The 21,585-nt window shown below is 37.6% G+C and overlaps 1 protein-coding gene across 14 annotated transcripts in view; it reads left to right on the top strand.

Moving 5' to 3' along the window:
• Nucleotides 1-21,585, top strand: part of ANO10 (anoctamin 10) — a 233,691-nt gene that overhangs the window by 51,796 nt on the left and 160,310 nt on the right. For 11 of the 14 annotated variants that reach the window (XR_004275084.1, XM_032298102.1, XM_032298109.1 and 8 more), the window contains 2 exons: nt 4,389-4,580; nt 10,156-10,284. Coding sequence is in view for 13 of the 14 variants with exons in the window: in XM_032298102.1 (XP_032153993.1) it covers nt 4,389-4,580; nt 10,156-10,284 (321 nt within the window). In the remaining variant the exon portion in view is untranslated. Of the gene's footprint in view, nt 1-4,388; nt 4,581-10,155; nt 10,285-11,449; nt 13,420-19,499; nt 19,506-21,585 lie in introns of those variants that run through there. The other 3 variants (XM_032298108.1, XM_032298107.1, XM_032298112.1) reach the window with 3 other exon arrangements.

Below are 21,585 nucleotides of genomic sequence, written 5' to 3' on the forward strand. Positions count from 1 at the left end.
TCCCTTTCTAACTGCTCCACCAAGTCAGCAACTTGCCTATTTTGAACTAAGCAAACTCTTCACATCTTCCGCTGTTTGTGTCCTGTCTTTCGTTCCCCTCACAGTTTTCTGCAATAATTCTCCATATTGTTGTTTTTAGTTTCCTACTTCTCTTTCTATAATCGATTAGAATCCGCTTTTAGCTGTTCTTTTTCTTTGAAATTATTTGGGCAAACAACATTATCTCCTGAAATACCCAAAACACAATTCATAATCTTCTCAAGACAGGATTCTTCTGCTTTGCCCCTGGCTCAATGAATGGTTTTCAGTATAGTCTTCCTCTGAGCAATTCTAATTTATCTAAGAACTGTATACCAGTGATGTGACATTGCCAAAATCTTAGATCGTATTACCTGTTTTGGAATTTTAAGATATCTGACAAAACCTTTACGAAAGGAGGTGAGGGAGGCATGGCTTTTCTCATATCGAAAAGAAGCAAATGAAGCTCTATCTCATTAATCATTTGGTGACTGAATCAGAAAGAAGGTTCAAGACTTTGCCTTCCCAATTCAGAATCTTTCCATTATACACTACAGGCTCTCTAATGTGAGGTAAGGAAATAGTGTCTGATTTATCTCAGGCCGTGGGTCTGTGAGTAAACTCTATGGTTTACAGTGCCATTCCTTTTTTGGCCTGCAGAGTTCTGCACAATCTGGCCATTTCCCACTCCTGATCTCTTACAGGTTTGTTTTTCCCTGTCTCCACTGGAGCGACGTTGGATGTTTGTCATTTTGGTTCTCTCCATGTATTTGGATGGGAGATACTTTTGGGTCACATTTATTCTAGATGATTGTTTCCTATGCACAAATTCATTCTTCTGGGTTCATTTTTCTCCTAATTGAAATTAATGAATTTGGAATTGTATTTTCTGTAGTCTCATCCTGAATGTTATATATGAGTCTAAAATGATGTTGCCAAGCTTTGGGAAAAAGCAATTTGGCTGAAACCTTAAAAACATTACTATAAAAGTAATACTTTCTCACTCACTGTGGAAAACTTAGAAAATGCAGGATAAAATCAATATATAAAAAGAAATACTCCATAATATTCCCACCCATGGTCATCCCTTGGGTCTCCTGACCGCTGCTTCACCAGCCAAGGACTAAGGCTGTGTTGCTTCTTGGATCTTCACTGTCCTCTGCTGTCCTTTTCCTGTGAACTGCCCATTCATATCCAACTGCCTAGCTGTGTGAGGCTGAATTTTCATGATGACTATTACAAGTAGAACATCATATTCCTGCACAGTAAATGAACTACTTTGTACTAAATGATACATTAAATGAGGTTTGTCAAAAATGTTAAAAGTGCCAGTCTTTGCATTAACATTTTTTGAAATGTAATTATTTTTTAAAAGATATTTCATTTATATTAACATATTATTATTTAATGAATTTAATGGAAAATCTTTAAAATTTTTTGCTTTTTTGTTGTTGTTGTTCATTTGTAGACAGGGTCTCACTTTGTCACCAGGTTGGAGGGCATTGGTGACAGTTGTGGCTCACTGCAACCTCAACCTCCCAGGCTCAAGTGATCCTTCTGCCTCAGCCTCCTGAGTAGCTGGGACTATAGGCAGGCACCATCATGCCTGACTTATTTTTGTATTTTTTGTAGAGATGGGCTCTCACTGTGTAGCCCAGGCTGCTCTTGAACTCCTGGATTTAAGCAGTTCTCCCACCTTGGCCTCCCAAAGTGTTGGGATGAACTACCATGCCTGGCCTGATTTCTCAGTTTTGATTAATAGTATGGTAAGCATCACTAGATAAAGTTCACATAAACAAAATGTCTTTAATGTCCTCAATACTTTTTTAAGAGTTTAGGACCCTTAAGACCAAAAAAGTTTGAAAACTGCAGCTCTAGAGCAACCCCCTTGCCATTTTTCAAGGAATTGGCTTTTGTAAATCTATTGTTTGATCTTATTTCTCATAAGATTTGAGTGAAATGCTTTTGGAAGTCTGCCACCATTGCACCCCATCAGGAGACATTGACATCTGGTTGCTCATTTTGTGGGGTCACCTTGTTTGATCATTTGGTTGGTTTGGTAAAACGTAGATTGCACAGGGTTTTTTTTTTTTTTTTTCATTTTATAATGAATAAATCTGTGGGTCGGTACTTTTGAGACTTTATTCTTCCTTTTTATAAATAGTATCTCTTTAAAAATACAGTTTCTAATTGTTTGTGATGGCATATGGGAATGCTGTTAATTTTTATGTCTTTTACCCACAGCTTTGCTGAACTCTCCTGTTATTTCCAATACATTTTCTTTTTTTTTTTGAGACGGAGTTTCACTCTTGTTGCCCAGGCTGGAGTGCAATGGCGCGATCTCGGCTCACCGCAACCTCCGTCTCCTGGGTTCAGGCAATTCTCCTGCCTCAGCCTCCTGAGTAGCTGGGATTACAGGCACGCGCCACCATGCCCAGCTAATTTTTTGTATTTTTAGTAGAGACGGGGTTTCACCATGTTGACCAGGATGGTCTCGATCTCTTGACCTCGTGATCCACCCGCCTCGGCCTCTCAAAGTGCTGGGATTACAGGTGTGAGCCACCGCGCCTGGCCTCCAATACATTTTCTACAGATTTTGTTGGATTTTCTAGAGACAGTAATTTGAGCTATAAATAATGATCATTTTCTTTCTTCCTTCAGTTTTTACCTTTTTTATTATCTACTAGGCTTACTAGAATGTTCAATACAATTTGCATAGAAGTAATTATTACAGGAATCTTTATCTTATTTCTGATTTTTTATCTTCTCACCATTGTGTGTCATATTTGCTACATGTTTTTAGTAAGTAACATTTTGTCAGTTTAAAACTTCTCAGCTGAGTGTTGATAGCATGGCCCAATAAAAAGAGTGAATAGTGTAGGTTGTGTCATGGTTAATATAGTCTGTGTGTATGTGTGTGTGTTCTTTGTTAAATTTTCATTTTTTTTTCCTTCTTGCTGTTAGATTATGTCCCTGGTTTCCTAAATTTATTGGCTCAAAAGCACTCAGAGTGTAAAAGGTACTGATAAAATATTAACGTGTACATATCATCACTCAGAATCACCCCATGAGATGGAAACACAGAGTGTGGAGCATGCTGCTGTGTTTAGGAAGGGCTCCCTCAGTGCTATGTACTAATAACACCAAGAAGGCCTTTGCGTGATTTTCAGAGGCTTCCCAGTGGCACACCTGAGAAAAACTGCCTGCATACCTCTGTATAAGCTTTATTTTTTTTTTCTTTTGAGATAGAGTCTTGCTCTGTTGCCCAGGCTGAGGTGCAGTGGTATAATTTCGGTTCATTGCAAACTCTGCCTCCTAGGTTCAAGCAGTTCTCCTGCTTCAGCCTCCCAAGTAGCTGGGATTACAGGTGCATGCCACCACACCTGGCTAATTTTTTTTTTTTTTTTTTTTTGTATTTTTAGTAGAGATGGGGTTTTATCATGATGGCCAGACTGGTTTCAAACTCCCAACCTCAAGTGATCTGCCTGCCTTGGCCTCTCAAAGTGCTAGGATTATAGGCAAGAGCCACTGCGCTGGCTGAAACAGTGTAATTTTGAATGCTGAGCGTAGGGTATCAGGATTTCTTAAGACTGAATGTCTTAAAAATGGTTTGATTGCTAAGATTTTTACTCTTTCCCAAGTCTTGATTTCTTCATCTTTCAGAGAAAGAGATTGATGCAATGTCACTGGGCATATTTAAAAACCACAACTAGATGCTGCAACACAACATAAGAACATACTATCTAGAGCCAAATGCAATCAACCAAGTTATTTAGAAACTGCTCATTCTTGAATCCCAAGCCGAGCATTTAACCTGCCAGTTCTGAGGTTTATGTGTTTAGTGGTACTTTCTGGTGAACCTTGAAAATAGCCAGTGAGACTCACTTAGAATCTGTGGGTTCATACTTGATTCAGATATCCAGAACATCTGGAAGAAGCACCTTTTGCTATTCCCAATATCCTATTGTGTTTGAGATTTTCCATTTAGTAAAATATAAAATAATAAAACCTGACTGGAAGTGGACTCTGACTTACACTAATACTGAATCTAATATGCATATCTTAGTGAAAGACTGGTTCAGAGATGCAATAATAATAATGTTTATTAATTTTAAAATATTAATGTTTATCATTGCTTTAAAATATTGTGATGAGTAGTTTTCTTAAACTGAAATTATTATTGCATGTGTGGGGGATGATCATGATGCCTGAGGGTGCCAGAAGTTGGAGAAACACTGGTGTGTGGTGGGGAAACTCTGAGGTTTTTTTTTTTTTTTTGAATAGTTAAAGGCCAAGGCTTGGAATAATATTGCAAAAAGATATTCCTATTATATGATATTAAAATAATGCATGCTTGTTTATATTTTCAGGGCACCTTTGATGATTACTTGGAGTTATTCCTGCAGTTTGGATATGTGAGCCTTTTCTCCTGTGTTTACCCATTAGCAGCTGCCTTTGCTGTGTTAAATAACTTCACCGAAGTCAATTCAGATGCCTTAAAAATGTGCAGGGTCTTCAAACGTCCATTCTCAGAACCTTCAGCCAGTATTGGTGTGTGGCAGGTAATTGTTTGAGAAAAAAATTATTCCTTTAAAAAATAAAAATATGAGATGTTATGACAGGGAAAAAATAAAAAAGCAAGCCCTACAGAGAGATTCAGGAAAACTGGATTTGTTTTGCTGCAAACTAGCTGTGTGACCTTAGATAACCATTTACTTTCTCTAGCTTAACTTTTCTTGTTTTTAAATTGGGGGCTGGGGAGATAAAATATAATTTCTAAGACCACTTTCAGATGTGAAACTCTGACAATCTTCTGGGAAAGTAGCCAGCTGAGACTTCATCTCAGCTGGTATTGAGCCCCTCCCTGCTACAGAGTCAGTGGAAGCCACATGGGGAGCCTAGACTTCTGCTCCTACCTGGCAGTAATGAGACTCCTTTTTTAGTTTCTGCTAGTCTAGTTTTCTAGTCATGGGGTGGTCTCAGAGGAAGCCTAGTGGAATAAGGAGTTTCACCACAACCATGCACAGTGGAGCCCACATGGGAACATATATGAGGGACCCATCCTTCTCTCCATGAAGGAAGAATCAGTAGAAGTCTAGTGGGAAGCCAGAACACCCATCCTTGTCCAGCAATAATGAGGAATCCCCACTAGGTGCCAGTGGTTTCTACATGGGGAACCTGAACTTCTACCTCTACCTGGTATTAATAAGGTTTTATCCCCTCTTCCCTTGCTGGAATGGTATTAGAGAAATCAACTAAAACAGAAGGTTTAATCTAGAATCTTCTTTCTCCTAACATATCTAGGTTTCTATTAAAAAAATCATTCATCAGGCCAGGTGTGGCTCACAAATGCAATCCTAGCATTTTTGGGAGGCCGAGGCAGGCCGATCACCTGAGGTCAGGAGTTCCAGACCAGCATGGCTAACATGATGAAACCCCATCCCAACTAAAAATACAAAAATTAGTCAGGTATGCTGGTGGGTGCCTGTAATCCCTACTACTCAGGAGTCTGAGGCAGAAGAATCACTTGAACCCAGGAGGCGGAGGTTGCAGTGAGCCGATATCATGCCATTGTCCTCCAGCCTGGGTGACAGAGTGAGACTCCATCTCAAAAAAATAAAATAAAATAAGATCACTCATTATATGAAGAACCAGGAAGAAATCAAGCTTAATGAGAAAAGACAGTCAGCAGATGCCGCTACCAAGATGACACAGGTGTTAGAAATATTGGACAGCGATTTTAAAACAGCCTTATATAAAAGTTTCAATGAGTAATTATGACGATACCTGAAATAAATGAGAAAAACAGAATTGGGATGTCTCAGCAAAGAGACGGAAGATATAAAAGAGGATCATGTTGATATTTTAGAAGGGACAAATACCTATAACTGAAATAAAAAGCTCACTGAATGAGTGCAACAGCAGAATGGAAAGGATAGAGGAAAGAATCAAAAACTGGAAAATAGAATAAAAGAAATTATCGGACAGGCACAGTGGCTATGCCTATAATCCCAGCACTTTGTGAGGCTGAGGCAGTTGTATCACGAGGTCAGGAGTTCAAGACCAGTCTGGCCAACACGGTGAAACGCCATCTCTACTAAAAATACAAAAGTTAGCTGGGTGTGGTGGTGGGCACCTATAATCCCAGCTACTCGGGAGGCTGAGGCAAGAGAATCACTTGAACCCGGGAGGTGGAGGTTGCACTGAGCTGGATTGCACTGCTGCACTCCAGCTCGAGCAACAGGGTGAGACTTCATCTCAAAAAAAGAAATTATCCAGTCAGAACAACAGAAAGTATTGGGTAAAAACATAACCTCAGGGACTTGTGTGGATTTAAAAAAGAGCTAACATTCATGTCATTGGTGTTACAGAAGGAGAGAATAAAGAGGGGGTCCCCAAAAGTATTTGAATAGATAATGGCTGAGAACTTTTTAAATTTGTCAAGAGACCTAAAACTGCAGATTCAAGAAGCAGTGTGAACCCCAAACAAGATAAACCAAAGAAATCCTTGTCAACACACATCATAAACACCTGAAAGCTAAAGACAGCATTTCAAGAGAATCAAAAGAGAAATGACATCATACCTATAGGGGAAAAACAATTAGAATGACAGCCAATTTCTTCTTGGAAACCATGGAGGCCAGAAGAAAGTGGCAAAATATTTTTCAGGTCCTTAATGTATTGTCAGTATAGAATCCTGGCCAGGTACGGTGGTTCATACCTGTAATCCCAGCACTTTGGGAGGCCAGCCTGGCCAACATGGTGAAACCCTGTCTCTACTAAAAATACAAAAATTGGCTGGCTGTGTTCACAGATGCCTGTAATCCTAGCTCCTCTGGAGACTGAGACAGGAGAATTGCCTGAACCTGGGAGGTGGAGGTTGCAGCGTGCCAAGGTCACACCATTGCACTCCAGCCTGGGTGACAAGAGTGAAACTCTATCTCAAAAATATATATGTATGTGTGTGTGTGTGTGTGTGTGTGTGTGTAAAATCCTATATTCGGAGATAATATTTTTCAGAAATGAAGTAAGAAGCAAGACATTTTCAGATGACGGAGAACTAAGAGAATTTGTTGCCAGTAGACCTATCCTAAAAGAATAGCTATAGGAAGTTCTGTTAACTAAGGAATGATAAAAGAACAAATCTGGGAACGTGAGGAAGAAAAACCATGATAACCAAAAATATTAGTAAACAAAATAGACTTTTATTGAGTTTTCTGAGTTATGTCTGATTATTGAAGCAAAACTTACAATACTGCCTAATGATTCTAAATATATGTAGAGAAAAAACAATTTTATTATTATTTTGTAGACATAGGCTACCCCTATGTTAACCAGGGTGGTCTTAAACTTCTGGCCTCAAGTGATCCTCCCACCTTGGCCTTCCAAAGTTCTAGGATTATAGGCATGAGCCACTACACACAGCCTATGTAGACAAGATACTCTGTCTGATTCTTTGCCCTATAACAATAAGTATATTATGAATAAAGGATGGTGGAAGTGAGGTTTCCCATGCTTCAAACTGATAAATGATAACACAAGTAGAATGTGGTAAGTTATGTATATATAATTCCTGGAGCCACAACTAAAAATATTATACAAAAGATACACTCAGGAACATTAAGATAAACCAAAATGGAATTCTAAAAAATGTTCAAGTAAACCACAGTAAGGCAGGAAAAAGAAAGGAGATAAGTGGAAAACAGGGAACAAACAGAAAACAAAGAAATAACCAGCCATACTTCCTAACATATCAATGACTACATTACCTATAAATGGTCAGACAACAATTAAAGACAGATTGGCAGAGTGGATTAAAACACATGACTCAAGTATTTGCTTTCTTTAAGAATTGCAAATAGTATTTAGGTAGGTTGAAAGTAAAAGGATAAAAATGATATATATGGAAATATTATTTAAAAGAAAGCAGGAATGACTATTAATATCAGATAAAGTAGACATCTGAGCAAAAACATTGCCAGAGAGGACCATTCTGTGATGATAAAAGTGTCAAATTATCAGGAAGACATAGCAATCTTAAATGTATATGTACCAAAGAACAGAGTTTCAAAATATGTGAACAAAAAAACTTGAACTGAAAGGAGAAATATTAATAGATAGCCAGGAGAAATGAACGGATATATTCATACAAAGACTGCACAGGAATGTTCATAGCAACTTTATGCACAATAATCCCAAACTGGAAACAACCCAACTTGCCACCAGGAGGTAAATGGAAAACAGAAATTTTGACATATTCATAAAATGGAACACTGCTCAATAAAAAAGGAAATGAAATAGTGATACATAAAACATGGCTCAATCACTGAATCATCATGCTGAGTGAAAGAAGCAGACACAAAAGGGTGTATACTGTATGATTTCAGTTATATCTAATTTTGGAATATGCAAACAAATCTACATTGACAAAATGTAGATCATATTTTGTTTGGACCCAGGTGTAAAGATAGGGCTGAAAAAGTCATGAGCTGAATTGCAAGGAGGAAATGGAAATGTCCTGTGTCTTGTTTGTGGTGGTGGTGGTTTCACAGGTACACCTATAAAACTTAAGGAAGTATGTACCTTAAATACATGCTGTTTATTGTATGTAAATTATAACTCAATATAGATGATCTAAAGAAAAACCTTAAAGTTTAGTTACAAATATATTGGAAGTTCAGGAAGCCAGGCATTGTCATATGCTGCTGTTGGAAGTATGAGCTGGTCAACCCATGGAGTGCAGCTTCATATTATCTATCAAAATAGCAAATGCATGTCCTCCTTGACTCAGCCGTTTCACTTTGCAGAATTTAGCCTAATTCCACATTTGTTAAGTGATGTACTTATAAGATCATCAATTGTAACATTATTTGTAATAGCAAGTAAATGCCCACCAATCAGAAAATGGTTACATATGTTCTGATATGTGGCAAAGAATGAAGGAGCTCTTTTAGTATTGACACAAGAAGTCCCTCAAGACAATTTAAATGACCAAAGCAAGGGTCCTGATGGTGTGTAGTCTGCTGAAAAGGGAGTAAGAAAGAGTGTGTATATTCAAGTTTGCTTATTTTGTAGACAAAGTGTCTGAAAGAATACATATGAAATTGCTAATAATGGTTATCTTCAAGGGAGAATGGGAGCTGGGAAGTGGAAGGAAAAGGGACAAGGGAACAAGACACTCTTTACTATATACTTAGAATTTTTTGATTTTTAAGCTATGTGAATATAATAAAAAATAAGTAAATAGAAATTTTAAACCAAAGAAAAAATAAAGACAGTTTTAGATTTCTTATGAAGAAAACTGTGGAAAAATAATCAGACTACACAAAATATTTCTAAATACAAGATGGCAGAAGTTCTCCATGGGCAAGATGTATTAAGTTTGGATTCAGTCATCTTTTGTTTTGCTTCTTTTAAAATTTATGTTTCTAATAGTACTTGTGTTTCTTGGAATTAATGGGTAAATTACTAATTAATGACCATATGCTTTATATTAAAGAAAAAAAAGCAATGGTCACAGCATTTCTCCATCCATCTTCGGCAGTATGCACCAAAGTCTCCTTCAGGGGATATGGGACCAAGTTTGTCTAGTAGGTCTCAGTGGGGCCTAGCATCTGCATTTCTCTATAAAGTTCTACATTTGTTGCTAAATGATGCCGGGAAAGGATCACCATTTATCACTGGTGCCTTGATTATAAAACTGGTTATAGCTGAGTCATATGTGGTGTGTGATGTTAAAGTAGAAGGATGGTTTTACAACATAAGTTCTGTTTGAAATCTTACCTGTTTTTTAATGTGAAACATTTTTTCCTGACAGCTCTACTTCAGATTCCTCTTAGATGTGAGTAGAGTAACTTTAAATGTTCCCAATTCAGGTCTGGGGCTGCCTCCAATTAGGAAGATAGAACATACTGCTTTGGGATATTCATGCCAAAAGTGTCTAAAATACTGTCTAACAGTATGGCTTTTTTCAGCTAAAAAAAATCATACCATGACAGAGAAAAAAGTTTAAAATGTACTTGGAATGTTTAGAACTAGGGTAAGACATTTTCCTTGATTTTTAGATAATATGAAAAAGGGTGAGGAAATATGCAAGCAGGCATTGCAATTTTTAATTTTCATTCTTTTTTCTTTTAGTTGGCTTTTGAAACAATGAGTGTTATATCTGTGGTCACGAACTGTGCTCTGATTGGAATGTCACCACAAGTGAATGCCATCTTTCCAGAGTCAAAAGCAGACCTCATTTTGATTGTAGTAGCGGTGGAGGTAAGTAAAGATTTAAACTTCTTTTAAGGAACATCCATAGCATATTCCTCTGTACCAAAGCAGTGCTGTCTTGGGCTGTCCATGACTGACAATTCAGCGATACAGATTTACTGGTAAGAAAGCAAAAACAGTTCAAGTAATAGAAGACATGAGGATTCAGGCGTGTATTCGTGGTTATTGCCCAAGTATGAAAAATGTCAGCATTATGCAGACAGGAAGTGACTTTTCCACTGTTGTGCTGGCCTACCCAGTGCTAAGTAGGTAAATCTTATTTGAGGGCCAGGTGCTGTGGCTCATGCCTATAATCTCAGTACCCAGGACAAGGCAGAAGGATGGCATGAGGCTAGGAGTTCAAGACCTGAGCAACATAAGATCCTGTCTCCACAAAAAAATTTTAAAATTACCTGATTTAATTTGGTACCTGATGTGTTGGTTCATTCTTATAGTCCTAGCTATTTGGGAGGCTGAGGCAGGAGGATTGCTTGAGCCCCAGAGTTCAAGGTTACAGTGAGCTATGATGGCACCACTGCACTCCAGCCTGGGCAACAGAGCGAGACACTGTCCCTTTAAAAAAAAAAAAACTTATTTGAAATCAAATTATATATATTTAATATGTATTTTTAGTCTATTTTAGAGAAAAGACAGTTATACTTTCTTAAGCAAATAAATCCTAAGAAATGCTTTTTGATCATGACCTTAGTCTCATTTGCTACAGGTGTGGAATTCATTGTGAAACACTCTCAAACTTCAAAATGTAATTTGTAGGACGATACATAATTTCACATACAAAGCACAAGTAGGCTGTCTGTGCTCTTTTTAGGTTTTCCTTTTATCATGTTTCAGAATATGGATTCCTGTAACATCTTGGAAATTAAGCACTAACCAAATGTAAATGGAATAATTTGTAGGAATTTTTTTGTTGCTTGTAGTTATAGTTGTCAAGAATATTGTGACTACCTTTCATTTTTAGATATTTTAAAAACAGAGCAGTTATGGAACTCTATAAATGCAGAGCTTAGGATCCTGATTGGTGTTTCATATACTTAAGGCCTTAGGACTCAGGGCTGACCGAAGGAAAGGAAATCATGAACTTGCATGTTTCCAGTGTTGACTAAAGAAATACTTTCTGCTTTGCTCTTTTTTGCTCTTTTATTGTATTTGGTAGGAATCTGTGTTCATGGTAGATGCTATATGTGGAATATGCATTTTGGAGAATGATTTTAGACAGCAGCGAGTGGGAGGGAAAAGAGAATGGCCGTGACAGATACAAGTAGGTCTATTTTGAATTTTGTAAGTTGAATAGAATTTTGTAGAGGTATTTGCAAGGCTGATTTATGACCTGTGGAAGTGAGAAAACAAGTCAGAGTTACCTTTGACAGGGAGAGACCAGCTGGCTAGGCTTATAATGCGCCTTCTTGATTTAGAATATGGCACTTCACTTCACAGATCTAAAAATTTGTCTTTGCCAGTACACTCAGAGTTAATTAGAGGCTTTTGGGACTGACTGAAACTTAAAACTCATGAAACTTAAAAAAAGATTAACCAGAAAGCCAGGTGGTTAATCTACAATAGAAAGATACTTTGCCAGTACCATAACAGTGGATATTAAAGTGAAGGTGGATTTGGCTATTAGAAGATTTCTTGGTAAATTCAGAACAAGAGCAGGAGTAGTGCAATATTCTGAAAGGTATAGAAAACCTGAAAACCATCCCTACCTCCACACAGAGCAGAGTTCGCCTGTGAGCCAGCTCTTGGTGTCCATCCATCGCTAGCTTCTGACCTATGCTGGATAAGCTCATTACTGCCTACTTTTTGATTTTTGCCTTTACTTTCTCTAGATTTTTGGCTTGCTCAGTATATTACCATTGACTAGCCTACTGCTTCCTTTTGTATTTAGTGATACCTTAGTCACATATTGAGGGCCTGATTCTTACTTAATTCGGGAGACTTACTGACTTATAACACTGATTGATCTGCAGGTGGCTAATCTCATGTATTACACAGTATGGTTTTGCTAGTCAAATCCTCATGGATTCACTTAATCTGCACATTCTAGGAGTACTTGGCTGTTGCCCTCTGGGTTCTAACCATTATGCCTCCTCTATTTGTTTATTTATTTATTTAGTCTTCACATTGTATAAAAACAGCTGTTTCAATTGTCATTATCTAAACTGGCAAACTAAGAAGCATCTAGGAAGTCTAGGAAGAAGCCAGGAAGCATCAAGAAAGTCTCCAGGGGGATCATGGGGGGTTTCAGGGGCGATCATGGTCCTGCCAACATCTTGATTTTAGACTTCTATTCTCCAGGCTACAAGACAATGCATTCCTGTTATTTTAAGCAATCTGTAATAGTTTGTGATAACTTTGTTCTGGCAACACTGAGAAACAAATGCAGTTTCCTTTCTGTTAAAATTACTTTTGTTAGCCAATTTTTAAAAGGTCAGTCTGCTAGCAACAAATTCTCTTAATTTTTTCTTCATCTGAAAACCTTTTTTTCTCTTTTATTCTTAAGTATAGTTTTGCTGGACATGGAATTCATGGATGATAGTCTTTTTCTTTCAGCACATGAAAAATATCTTGGTACTTCCCTCTAGTCTCCATGGTTTCAGATGAGAAATAATAGCATTCCAATTGGTGTTCACTTATAGTTAATGGGCCCTTTTTTTTCTCTGGCTGCTTTCAAGACTTGTTTCCCTCTATCTTTAATTTTTGAAAGTTTAATCATAATAGGTCTTAGCGTAGCTTTTTGGGGGTTTATTCTGTTTGGGGCATACTCAGCTTCTTTGATCTGTGGGTTTGTGTCTTTTACCAAATTAAGGAATTTATAGACATTATTTCTTCAAGTACTCTTTCAGCCCCACTCTCTCTCTTCTCCTGGGATTTTGATATGAATCTTTGTATGGTCTTTTGTATTTTCCCACAGGCCCCTAAGGCTCTGTTCAATTTTTGTCAGTCTGTTTTCTGTTATTCACATTAGGCAAATTCTGTTGATATATTTTCAAGTTCACTGGTTCAACATCTTTTTATGTCCACACTACTATTGAGCCCATATACTGAAGTGTTTTTCAAAAAATTTACTGTTACTGCATTTTTCAGTTCTATAATTTTCATTTGGTTGTTTTTATAACTTTTTTTGGATTGTTTTTATTTCTTTTACGTGTGGATGTCCAGTTTTCCCAGCACCAATTGTTGAAAAGATTTTCTTTTCCCTAATGAGTGGTCTTGGCACCTTTGTTGAAAATCATTTGACTGTATATGCAGACTTTATCTCTGGGCTCTTTATTCCATTGGTCGGTGTGTCTGTTTTTATGCCAGTACCATACTCTTGATTACCACAGCTTTGTAATATGTTTTGAAATCAGAAAGTGTGAAACTATGTTGTTTTTCTTTTCCAAGATTGATTTGGCTGTTTCAGTGTGTATTTGTTTCAACGTGCTTGCGGTAAGCTATGGCTATTTATTTTATGATATTTTAAAATATTAACATTGATCAGAGGTTGAATTATATTTGCACAGATGGTCCTCTCTTTCTGCCACAGTGTGTATTTGAAGATTTGTTTTGTTTATACCTTATTGACTTTCATACATTTGAGAGGACCCTAGCTTTGGTTTCTCAATAGAAAGTTTTGTGTGTCAGGACAAAACCAAGGTCAAGGGATAGCCATAAAATTAGAAATTTAACCAATTTTATTCTGGTGTTGCTGAGACTTCAGCTAAATGCCATTTGGTCTTGTAACGACTTTAAAAAGTGTAACATTTATAAATGGAATAGAAAATACAAATTTTTGATTTGCTACCATAAAGTTTGTAAAATCATGTTGAAATTCTAATCCTGAATTTTACAAGGTAACTGTGAGGTGATATGTTAATTAGATTAATTTTGCTAATTTCATAGGATATACATATTTCAAAATACGTTGTATAATTTAAATATATTCCATTTTTATTTGTCAGTTATATCTTTATAAAGCTGGAAAAAAAGAATGTTACAGAATGTTCATCAAAACTATCAGTGGGGCTGGAGACAGTGGCTCACACCCATAATCCCAGCACTTTGGAAGGCCAAGGCAGTCAGATCACCTGAGGTTAGGAGTTCGGACCAGCCTGGCCAACATGGTGAAATTCTGTCTCTACTAAAAATACAAAAATTAGCTGGGCATGATGTGGTGTGCTTGTAATCCCATCTACTTGGGAGGCTGAGGCAGGAGAACCGCTTGAACCCAGGAGGCAGATGTTGTGGTAAGCCGAGATTGTGCCACTGCACTTCAGCCTGGGTGACAGAGTGAGGCTCTGTCTGAAAAAAAAAAAAAAAAAAATACTATCAATGAGTCAATTAACATGTTTCTGTTTATAAGATTTTTTCTTTTATCTGAAAATCTTTTCAAATAAGGAAATTAAATCTTTAACTTTAAAATATAATTTTTTACTGGAGTCTACATAAAGTTTTTATTAATTTTAAAAAGTTTTGCTAGTAGCATATTAAACTAGCACCATGCTGTACTTTCATATGTTTATTCATTGCCCTAAAAGAGCAGAAATTTTACTAACTCAAAAAATGCCATAATAAATAAGCTATGAATATATAAAAATTCTCATACAAATTTTTAACATCTTGATGAAAAAAGCAATTTAAGATGCTTTTTCTCCAAATTAATTAACGAAATAAATATTTAGATACATTTACATGATTAGAATTTGTTTACAGAACAAACACAACTTAGAAAATGTAACAATTTTATGAAGTTGGTGTTGAGTGTTAATGTTCTCAAAATTTAAAATTGGATGAATTGATAGTTTCTTTTGCTTTTCTGGATCACATTTCCAAAGCCAGGTCACTTTATTTTTACTTAGGTTTCTCATTCTTCTTCTTCTTCTTTTTTATTTTTTTCTCAGACAGAGCCTTGCCCTGTCACCCAGGCTGGAGTGCAGTGGCACGATCTTGGCTCACTGCAACCTCTGCCTCTAGGGTTGGAGCAACTCTCATGTTTCAGCCTTCCTAGTAGCTGGGATGACAGGTGCGCACCTCCATGCTAGGCTAATATTTGTATTTTTAATAGAGACAGGGTTTCACCATTTTGGCCAGGGTGGTCTCCAACCCCTGACCTCAAGTGATCTGCCTGCTTCGGCCTCCCACAGTGCTGGAATTGCAGATGTGAACCACTTCGCCCAAGCCTGATTCTTTATATTTTTTTAAAGCTTGATTTAATACAGATGAAATTGAGTAAAGGCAAAAATGACCACTACTGTATGCTGAGAACTGTCATCTCTGTTACAACTTTTGTGTATTTACTGCCATCTAGTGTTGCCTTTAAAAATTGATGACACTTGAACACTACTTTTATTTGCAAAAAAGTCAAAGAAATTTTTATAGACTGAACCAGAGAATAGCCTACCAATGTAATAGATAAAAACATATGAAAATGCCATTTTTTGTGGGTTAAAAATTAATATGCGGTGTCATAAAATTCAGCCCTCAAGATTAAATCATTATGCAAATAATTTCCCTTAAGTACTTATCCTTACTTTTGAGGCAAACTTAGTTCACTTTATTGATACAGTGTTTTGCAAAAAATTATTACTTTACCCACAGAATTACATGTTTCCAATTTCTAAAAAAATAGAAATGACCTGATATCCTCCAAATATCAATCTTAGATGATACTTCATTTTAGTAATAAATGAATTTACAGTTTTCTTTTAATTCTAAACTTGGCAAGATGTACCTGTTGGACATATTGAATACTAACAATTTACCTACTAAAATCGGTTCTTTTTCTAAGGTGAAAATGAATTAACTACTCACCCCAGAAGTTACACCGCATTTCTAATATTTAGGGCCTGGTGACCACCAAGCCTGTCTGTACCATGCACGTTTAATTGGTGGTTTAAAAAATATTATTTAATTGAAGTTTCTTTAAAAAAAATAAGTTTTCATGTGGCAGCCCCTCTCCCTCTGCAAGCAGCTGCTTAGATGCGGAATTGAATTTCATCTGTAGTATCAGAGGTATCCTCGGAGAATGAACCAAGCCTTTCCTGATTCTTTGGTGCCCTGAGTCACAGGATTTATTTTCCTAGTTTCAGATTTAAAAGTTGCAAGCCTTATACAGACAATTCCTATATAATCTTTATCAGGGTTCAACTGATTTTGAACATTTTGTCACATGTGTTCTTCCTCTTTCTCAACTAAGAGAGAGGGAGGGAGAGAGAGACACAGAGAGTGGGAGAGAAGAGAGACATATTTATAGATATTTGAAACTACACAAATGTGGATTCTGTCCCTGTACTGCCAGTTAGTGTATCACCTTGTCACCTTGTCTTGTGAGCCCATTTCCTTGACTGCAGAGTGAGGCCAGTGCGGCCTCTTTTGCATGGCTGCTCTGAAGAGTAAAAATGACACATGTTTCACTTTGATCATATGTCTGGTATTGAGCAGGTGCTTACTAAATTGCAGGTCTTGTTACCACTCTCACAGGGCAAGGCATAGATGAGGTTGTATATGTGAAATGCCAAATACAGAGCTGAGCACTTGGTCAAGGAGCAGGGGATGTGAGCTGTAGTTCTAATCAGCTCAGTATCAGAAATAAACTTTCATTATCTTTATTATCATTTTCATCATCATTTGCTTAAGAAGGCAGTGTCACAGCATAGAGGTAGCTTGGGGAGTCAAAATCTGGTGGTAGCTGGATTAGAATCCCAGCATTGCCTTCTAATCTTTATGAGTCTCAGTTTTCTTGGACGTAAAATGGAAACATTGGTAGTGTACATAAGAAGTATCAGGCACCATGTTTGATGCAGAGGAGGAAGTGGAAAATTGATAACAGTTTATATAGCACTGCCGTTGTTCATGAGTTCTTCTTTCAACAGTTAGTTCATATGTCTCTATCAGCTCTAGATTTGTTGTCATGGGCGAGGCTCTCCATCATAACACTGCATTGGTTTCGTCTGTGTTACAGTTTGCTGCTTACATGTTTATCTCCCTCTCTTATGTACCTTCTGTCTATTGTGTGAATGTTTCCTTCTCTCTGGTGATCTTGCTTCCACACCTCAGCCTAGCCTTCCCTCCCTCTCATTCATCCCTCATCAAGTCCTGCAGATTCTGACTTCTGAATATTTGTTTTGGCTCCATCCCTTGTCGCTGAGTTCATGTACTTACCATTTCTCATCTAGACTTATTTTTTTTTTTTAAAGTTGTGTTGAGTATAATTCTATACAATTGCCTCATTTAAAGTATGCATTCAGGAACTCTCACTTAGACTTTTACAGCCAATCCTCACTAGCCTTCTGGCTTTCCTGCTTTTCCTCCTTTGGTCCATGCTCTCTACTGCTGGAGTGGTTATTCCTAAGTGAAAATCTGATGATATTTCTCTTCTGCTGTGGCCCTCACATGGATCTCCATGGTTTACAGAAGAAATGCGTTAGTTGAATGTCAGATGCTTGTCAGTCTCCTTCCCCTTCACTTCCCCTGGCTTCTGTTCCATCCACGGACAACCTAGGACCCTTCATGAAAGTTACTGTTATCATTTACTAAAACTATATGACTGTCACATGGCTCTACTGCCAGATGGAACTTCCTGAGAGCATGACCAAGCACAGCACATGATGCAGCTTCAGTAATTGAGCATGTGATGAAGCTTCAGTATTGTGATTAAGCTTCGCTGTTTTCAAGTGATTAAGTAACTGCTTGTTAAATGTTTATTAATAAATGAATGAGTCATATATAGTTTTTTATTCAGTGAACATATAGTTAGTGGCAATTATTTAAGAATTAGTTTATAAGCCAGGCACAGTGGCTCGCTCCTGTAATCCCAGCACTTTGGGAGGCTAAGGCGGGCAGATCACGAAGTCAGGGGTTCAAGACCAGCCTGACCAACATGGTGAAACCCTGTCTCTACTTAAAAATACAAAAATTAGCCAAGTGCAGTGGTGCACACCTGTAATCCCAGCTACTTGGGAGGCTGAGGCAGGAGAATCGCTTGAACCCAGGAGGTGGAGATTATGATGAACGGAGAGTGCGCTATTGCACTCCAGCCTGGGTGACAGAGCGAGACACTGTCTCAAAAAAAATAATTTATAATTATAAGGACTTTGATAATGTACCATTTAGAAATACTAAGAAAACCCTTAGGTAAAATATTAAAATTATATCGTTATAGGAAAAGGAAAACTACACTGGAGAGTATGGTACAGTGGCTGAGAACATGGGTTCTGGGTTCATATCCTGGCTACACCACTGACTAGCTCTATATCTTTGAATGAGTTCAGTACCTACTTCTACAAACTTAGGAGGACTAAATGAATAAATGCATGCAGTATGTTTAGTACAGTGCCTGGCAAAATTCAGTGTTTAATTTTGTTAGCTATTATTGTCATTGTTGTTTCTGAAAAACAATCTGTTCTCATAGAAATCTCTTTACCTAATTGAAAGGTTTGATTAAATTCTGAGAATTCAGTTTAAAAACTTAGCCTAGGAAGGAGCCCACAAGCAACTAAGTCATTAATCTGGTCACCATTTCCTATTGTTGAGCATGAGTTGGGTTGGTTTTTTATTTTTGGATTAGGGTACTTTTGAATAGAATTAAGGAATTTGGTTTTTTCTTCCTTTATTCCTGTGATAATCTTAGAATTTACTAGTCTTTCCATGGACTCTTTAGCTTTCATCCAGATAAAACATTGCTCTGTGTTCTCCTAATGTGGGAATAATTAAGAGTATTAAGTCAAATGTTTACATTGAATATATATTTATTATGTGCTTAAAATATGCTAGGCATTACTAAGATACATCTATAGGGTTCAGCCCTGTAGGGTTTTGTGAGCCCCTCCCTGTTGGTGCAGAGAAGAGAAACTGTAGAAATAAAAGACATAGACAGAGAGAGAGAGAGAGAGAGAAAAGAGAGTTTGGGCTTGGGGGTTCACTGCCAACCAAAGCGCGGAGACCTGCAGTGGCGCCGAGTGCCTGGACATTCTGACTTTTATTGAGTACAAAGCGTGGGCAGGGAAGGTAGGGTGAGGTAGTGGTGGTTGGTGATAGGGGGCCCAAGACTTTTAAGTAGCCGAGACGAGGAGAAAAGCTAATGTGTTAGCCCTTTTTGCATATTTGTTAGAAATATTAAGGACACTAAGATTATGTTACTATTATTAATTCTTATTTTTTAAGAAAAAGAGAAACCAGGTGCAGAAGCAGGGTGTGAGAGTAGACATGGAATGTGACTGCTGAAGCACAGCGTTACATAGAGACAGTTAAGCCCCTGGATGTCTGTGGGCTTTCCTGGCCATCAGGCTTTGCCACAAGAGCTTGGAGAAGCGGAGTTACTTCCTAACTTCCCCAGGAAGGAGATGTCTGGGTTATTTTGGACATCTCCTTCCCTAGCTGGCTAAATAGCGGGTGCTTTTACAGCACTGGCGCTGCCACACAGCCGAGGTGCCCTCCAGCAGCCCTTATGTAGGCGTGACAGAGGGCTTAGAGCATTTTGCCTTAGGATTACTTTGTTTACAATGTCACCTTAGTTCCATGCTTTATAACCTGATAGTTATTAGTAAAATTAAAGGTTATATTGAGTATATATCTTTATGATAAGTAACTATAAGATTATGTGATTATATAAAGGAATAACTGTGTGCCTACATTTCTAATTCTTTTCTAAATTAATATTTATATGGGAACGGGCTGAGGCTTCAGGCTCTTGCCACTGCACTTGCAGGGTTTTCCCCTGCATACATCCCTGGTTTTAGGAATGCTCACAGACAGAACTATCTAAGAGATAAATTTCAGTGCAATAAGGCCTCTTTCCTAACCTCCTTCCCCTGTTGACCCAGCTCTCTCCATTTCCTCCTGGCTAGTGCAGGCTCTGTCACCCTGCTGAGTGGGCACTGGGGTGAGGATGATGGGGAAGATGTCTGCTCATTGAGTTTATGGCTCACCAAGAGGTATTTTGTTCCCAAATCTATTTATCTGTGGTATTCTAGTTACTATAATGGCATAATTTAGTGAAATGGATGGAAACTGATAAAAAGTGTGTGCTAAAATAGAGACAGCCATCACTTCTATGAAAACCTTTGGAAAGACTTCATGAAGACAAATTGCTATCAGATTGAATAAAGATGAGACAGTTATGAAAGATTGGGGGAAAAATCATCAGAATGTGGACAGCTTTCAGATTCTGTTTTCACATTGCTTCACAAGTATCTTTAAGTTTTCACTTTCCTTTAAAGTAGACAAACCTGGGCATCTTAGACATTGTCTTATAGGTGTTATTTAGGCATGGCAGACAGTGAGACAGTCCATCACAGTTCCTTCTCAAAGGAAGGGCCTTAGCTCTATAGCAAAAGATTTGCAAATTAGTGCACATTTAAATTTTTGCTAAAACAAAATGAAGATATGCATTTTGTTTGATTCTTTATTTTAGCTGTTTTGATTAATGCAGGAATTATTGGCCCCAATTGTGTCATATTAATGGGCTTCTTCAATTCCCTGGAAGTGCTAAATTAGGATTTTAAGTTTGTCAATCAATGGGAAATACTTGTTTTGTTGAAAAACCCAGTGCCCTTGGAATTGATGATTAATACATAATCTGTTTAAATATGATTTAGTTAACATCCAGTTTTGCAGATTACCTTGCAATTTTTTAAGGTCTTACAGTGGTTAACCTAACCTGTTTCTTGCCCAAGAAAGTTCAGGAAAAGGCAAGTCTCATACCTCTGCAAGAGATTATTTCACATCCAGAATAGAGTTGTTTTCAGAAAAGAATTGTCTGAAAGAAGGTAAGAATTAGAAAATTCAACAGTTTCTCTGTACTCCTAAGCCATAATTTCAAAGTCTGGGATCATTATTTTCTTTAACATGAAAGCACAGAACATTGTATATCCATATTCAAATGTAAATACTTCAGATATCCACAAACAAACTAATTTGGGTTATTCATCTCTGACGACTATTCCTCCTGTCTCCTCTCATTCTTTGCTTTCAAGGCCTCTGTCAATTGCCTGCTCTCTCTGCTATCTCCTATTGCACTGAAGCCTGTGCTCCTCACTCTCAACGACAGACCTGCTAGGTGCATCAGCCTCCTCTTGGGCCTGCCTGCTAACCTCATTCTTGCATGATAGTGAACTTTCCTTTTGGATGCCTGAACCAATCCAAAGTCAAACGGACCCTCTTTCTCCGACTTCCTATTTTAATGGGGAGATAAAAAAGCATCTTTGGTTTCATTTTTTTTTTTCTAGGGAGGAAAGCAAGTGTTGCTTTAGAAAGTTGAAAATAGACATGCAACACATAAGAAACTCCTGTTCTTTGCAATATTGAGTTGCA

This window comes from Sapajus apella, unplaced genomic scaffold, assembly GCF_009761245.1.
Source record: "Sapajus apella isolate SASKATOON/1434 unplaced genomic scaffold, GSC_monkey_1.0 scaffold38, whole genome shotgun sequence".
NCBI classification, from domain to species: domain Eukaryota; kingdom Metazoa; phylum Chordata; class Mammalia; order Primates; family Cebidae; genus Sapajus; species Sapajus apella.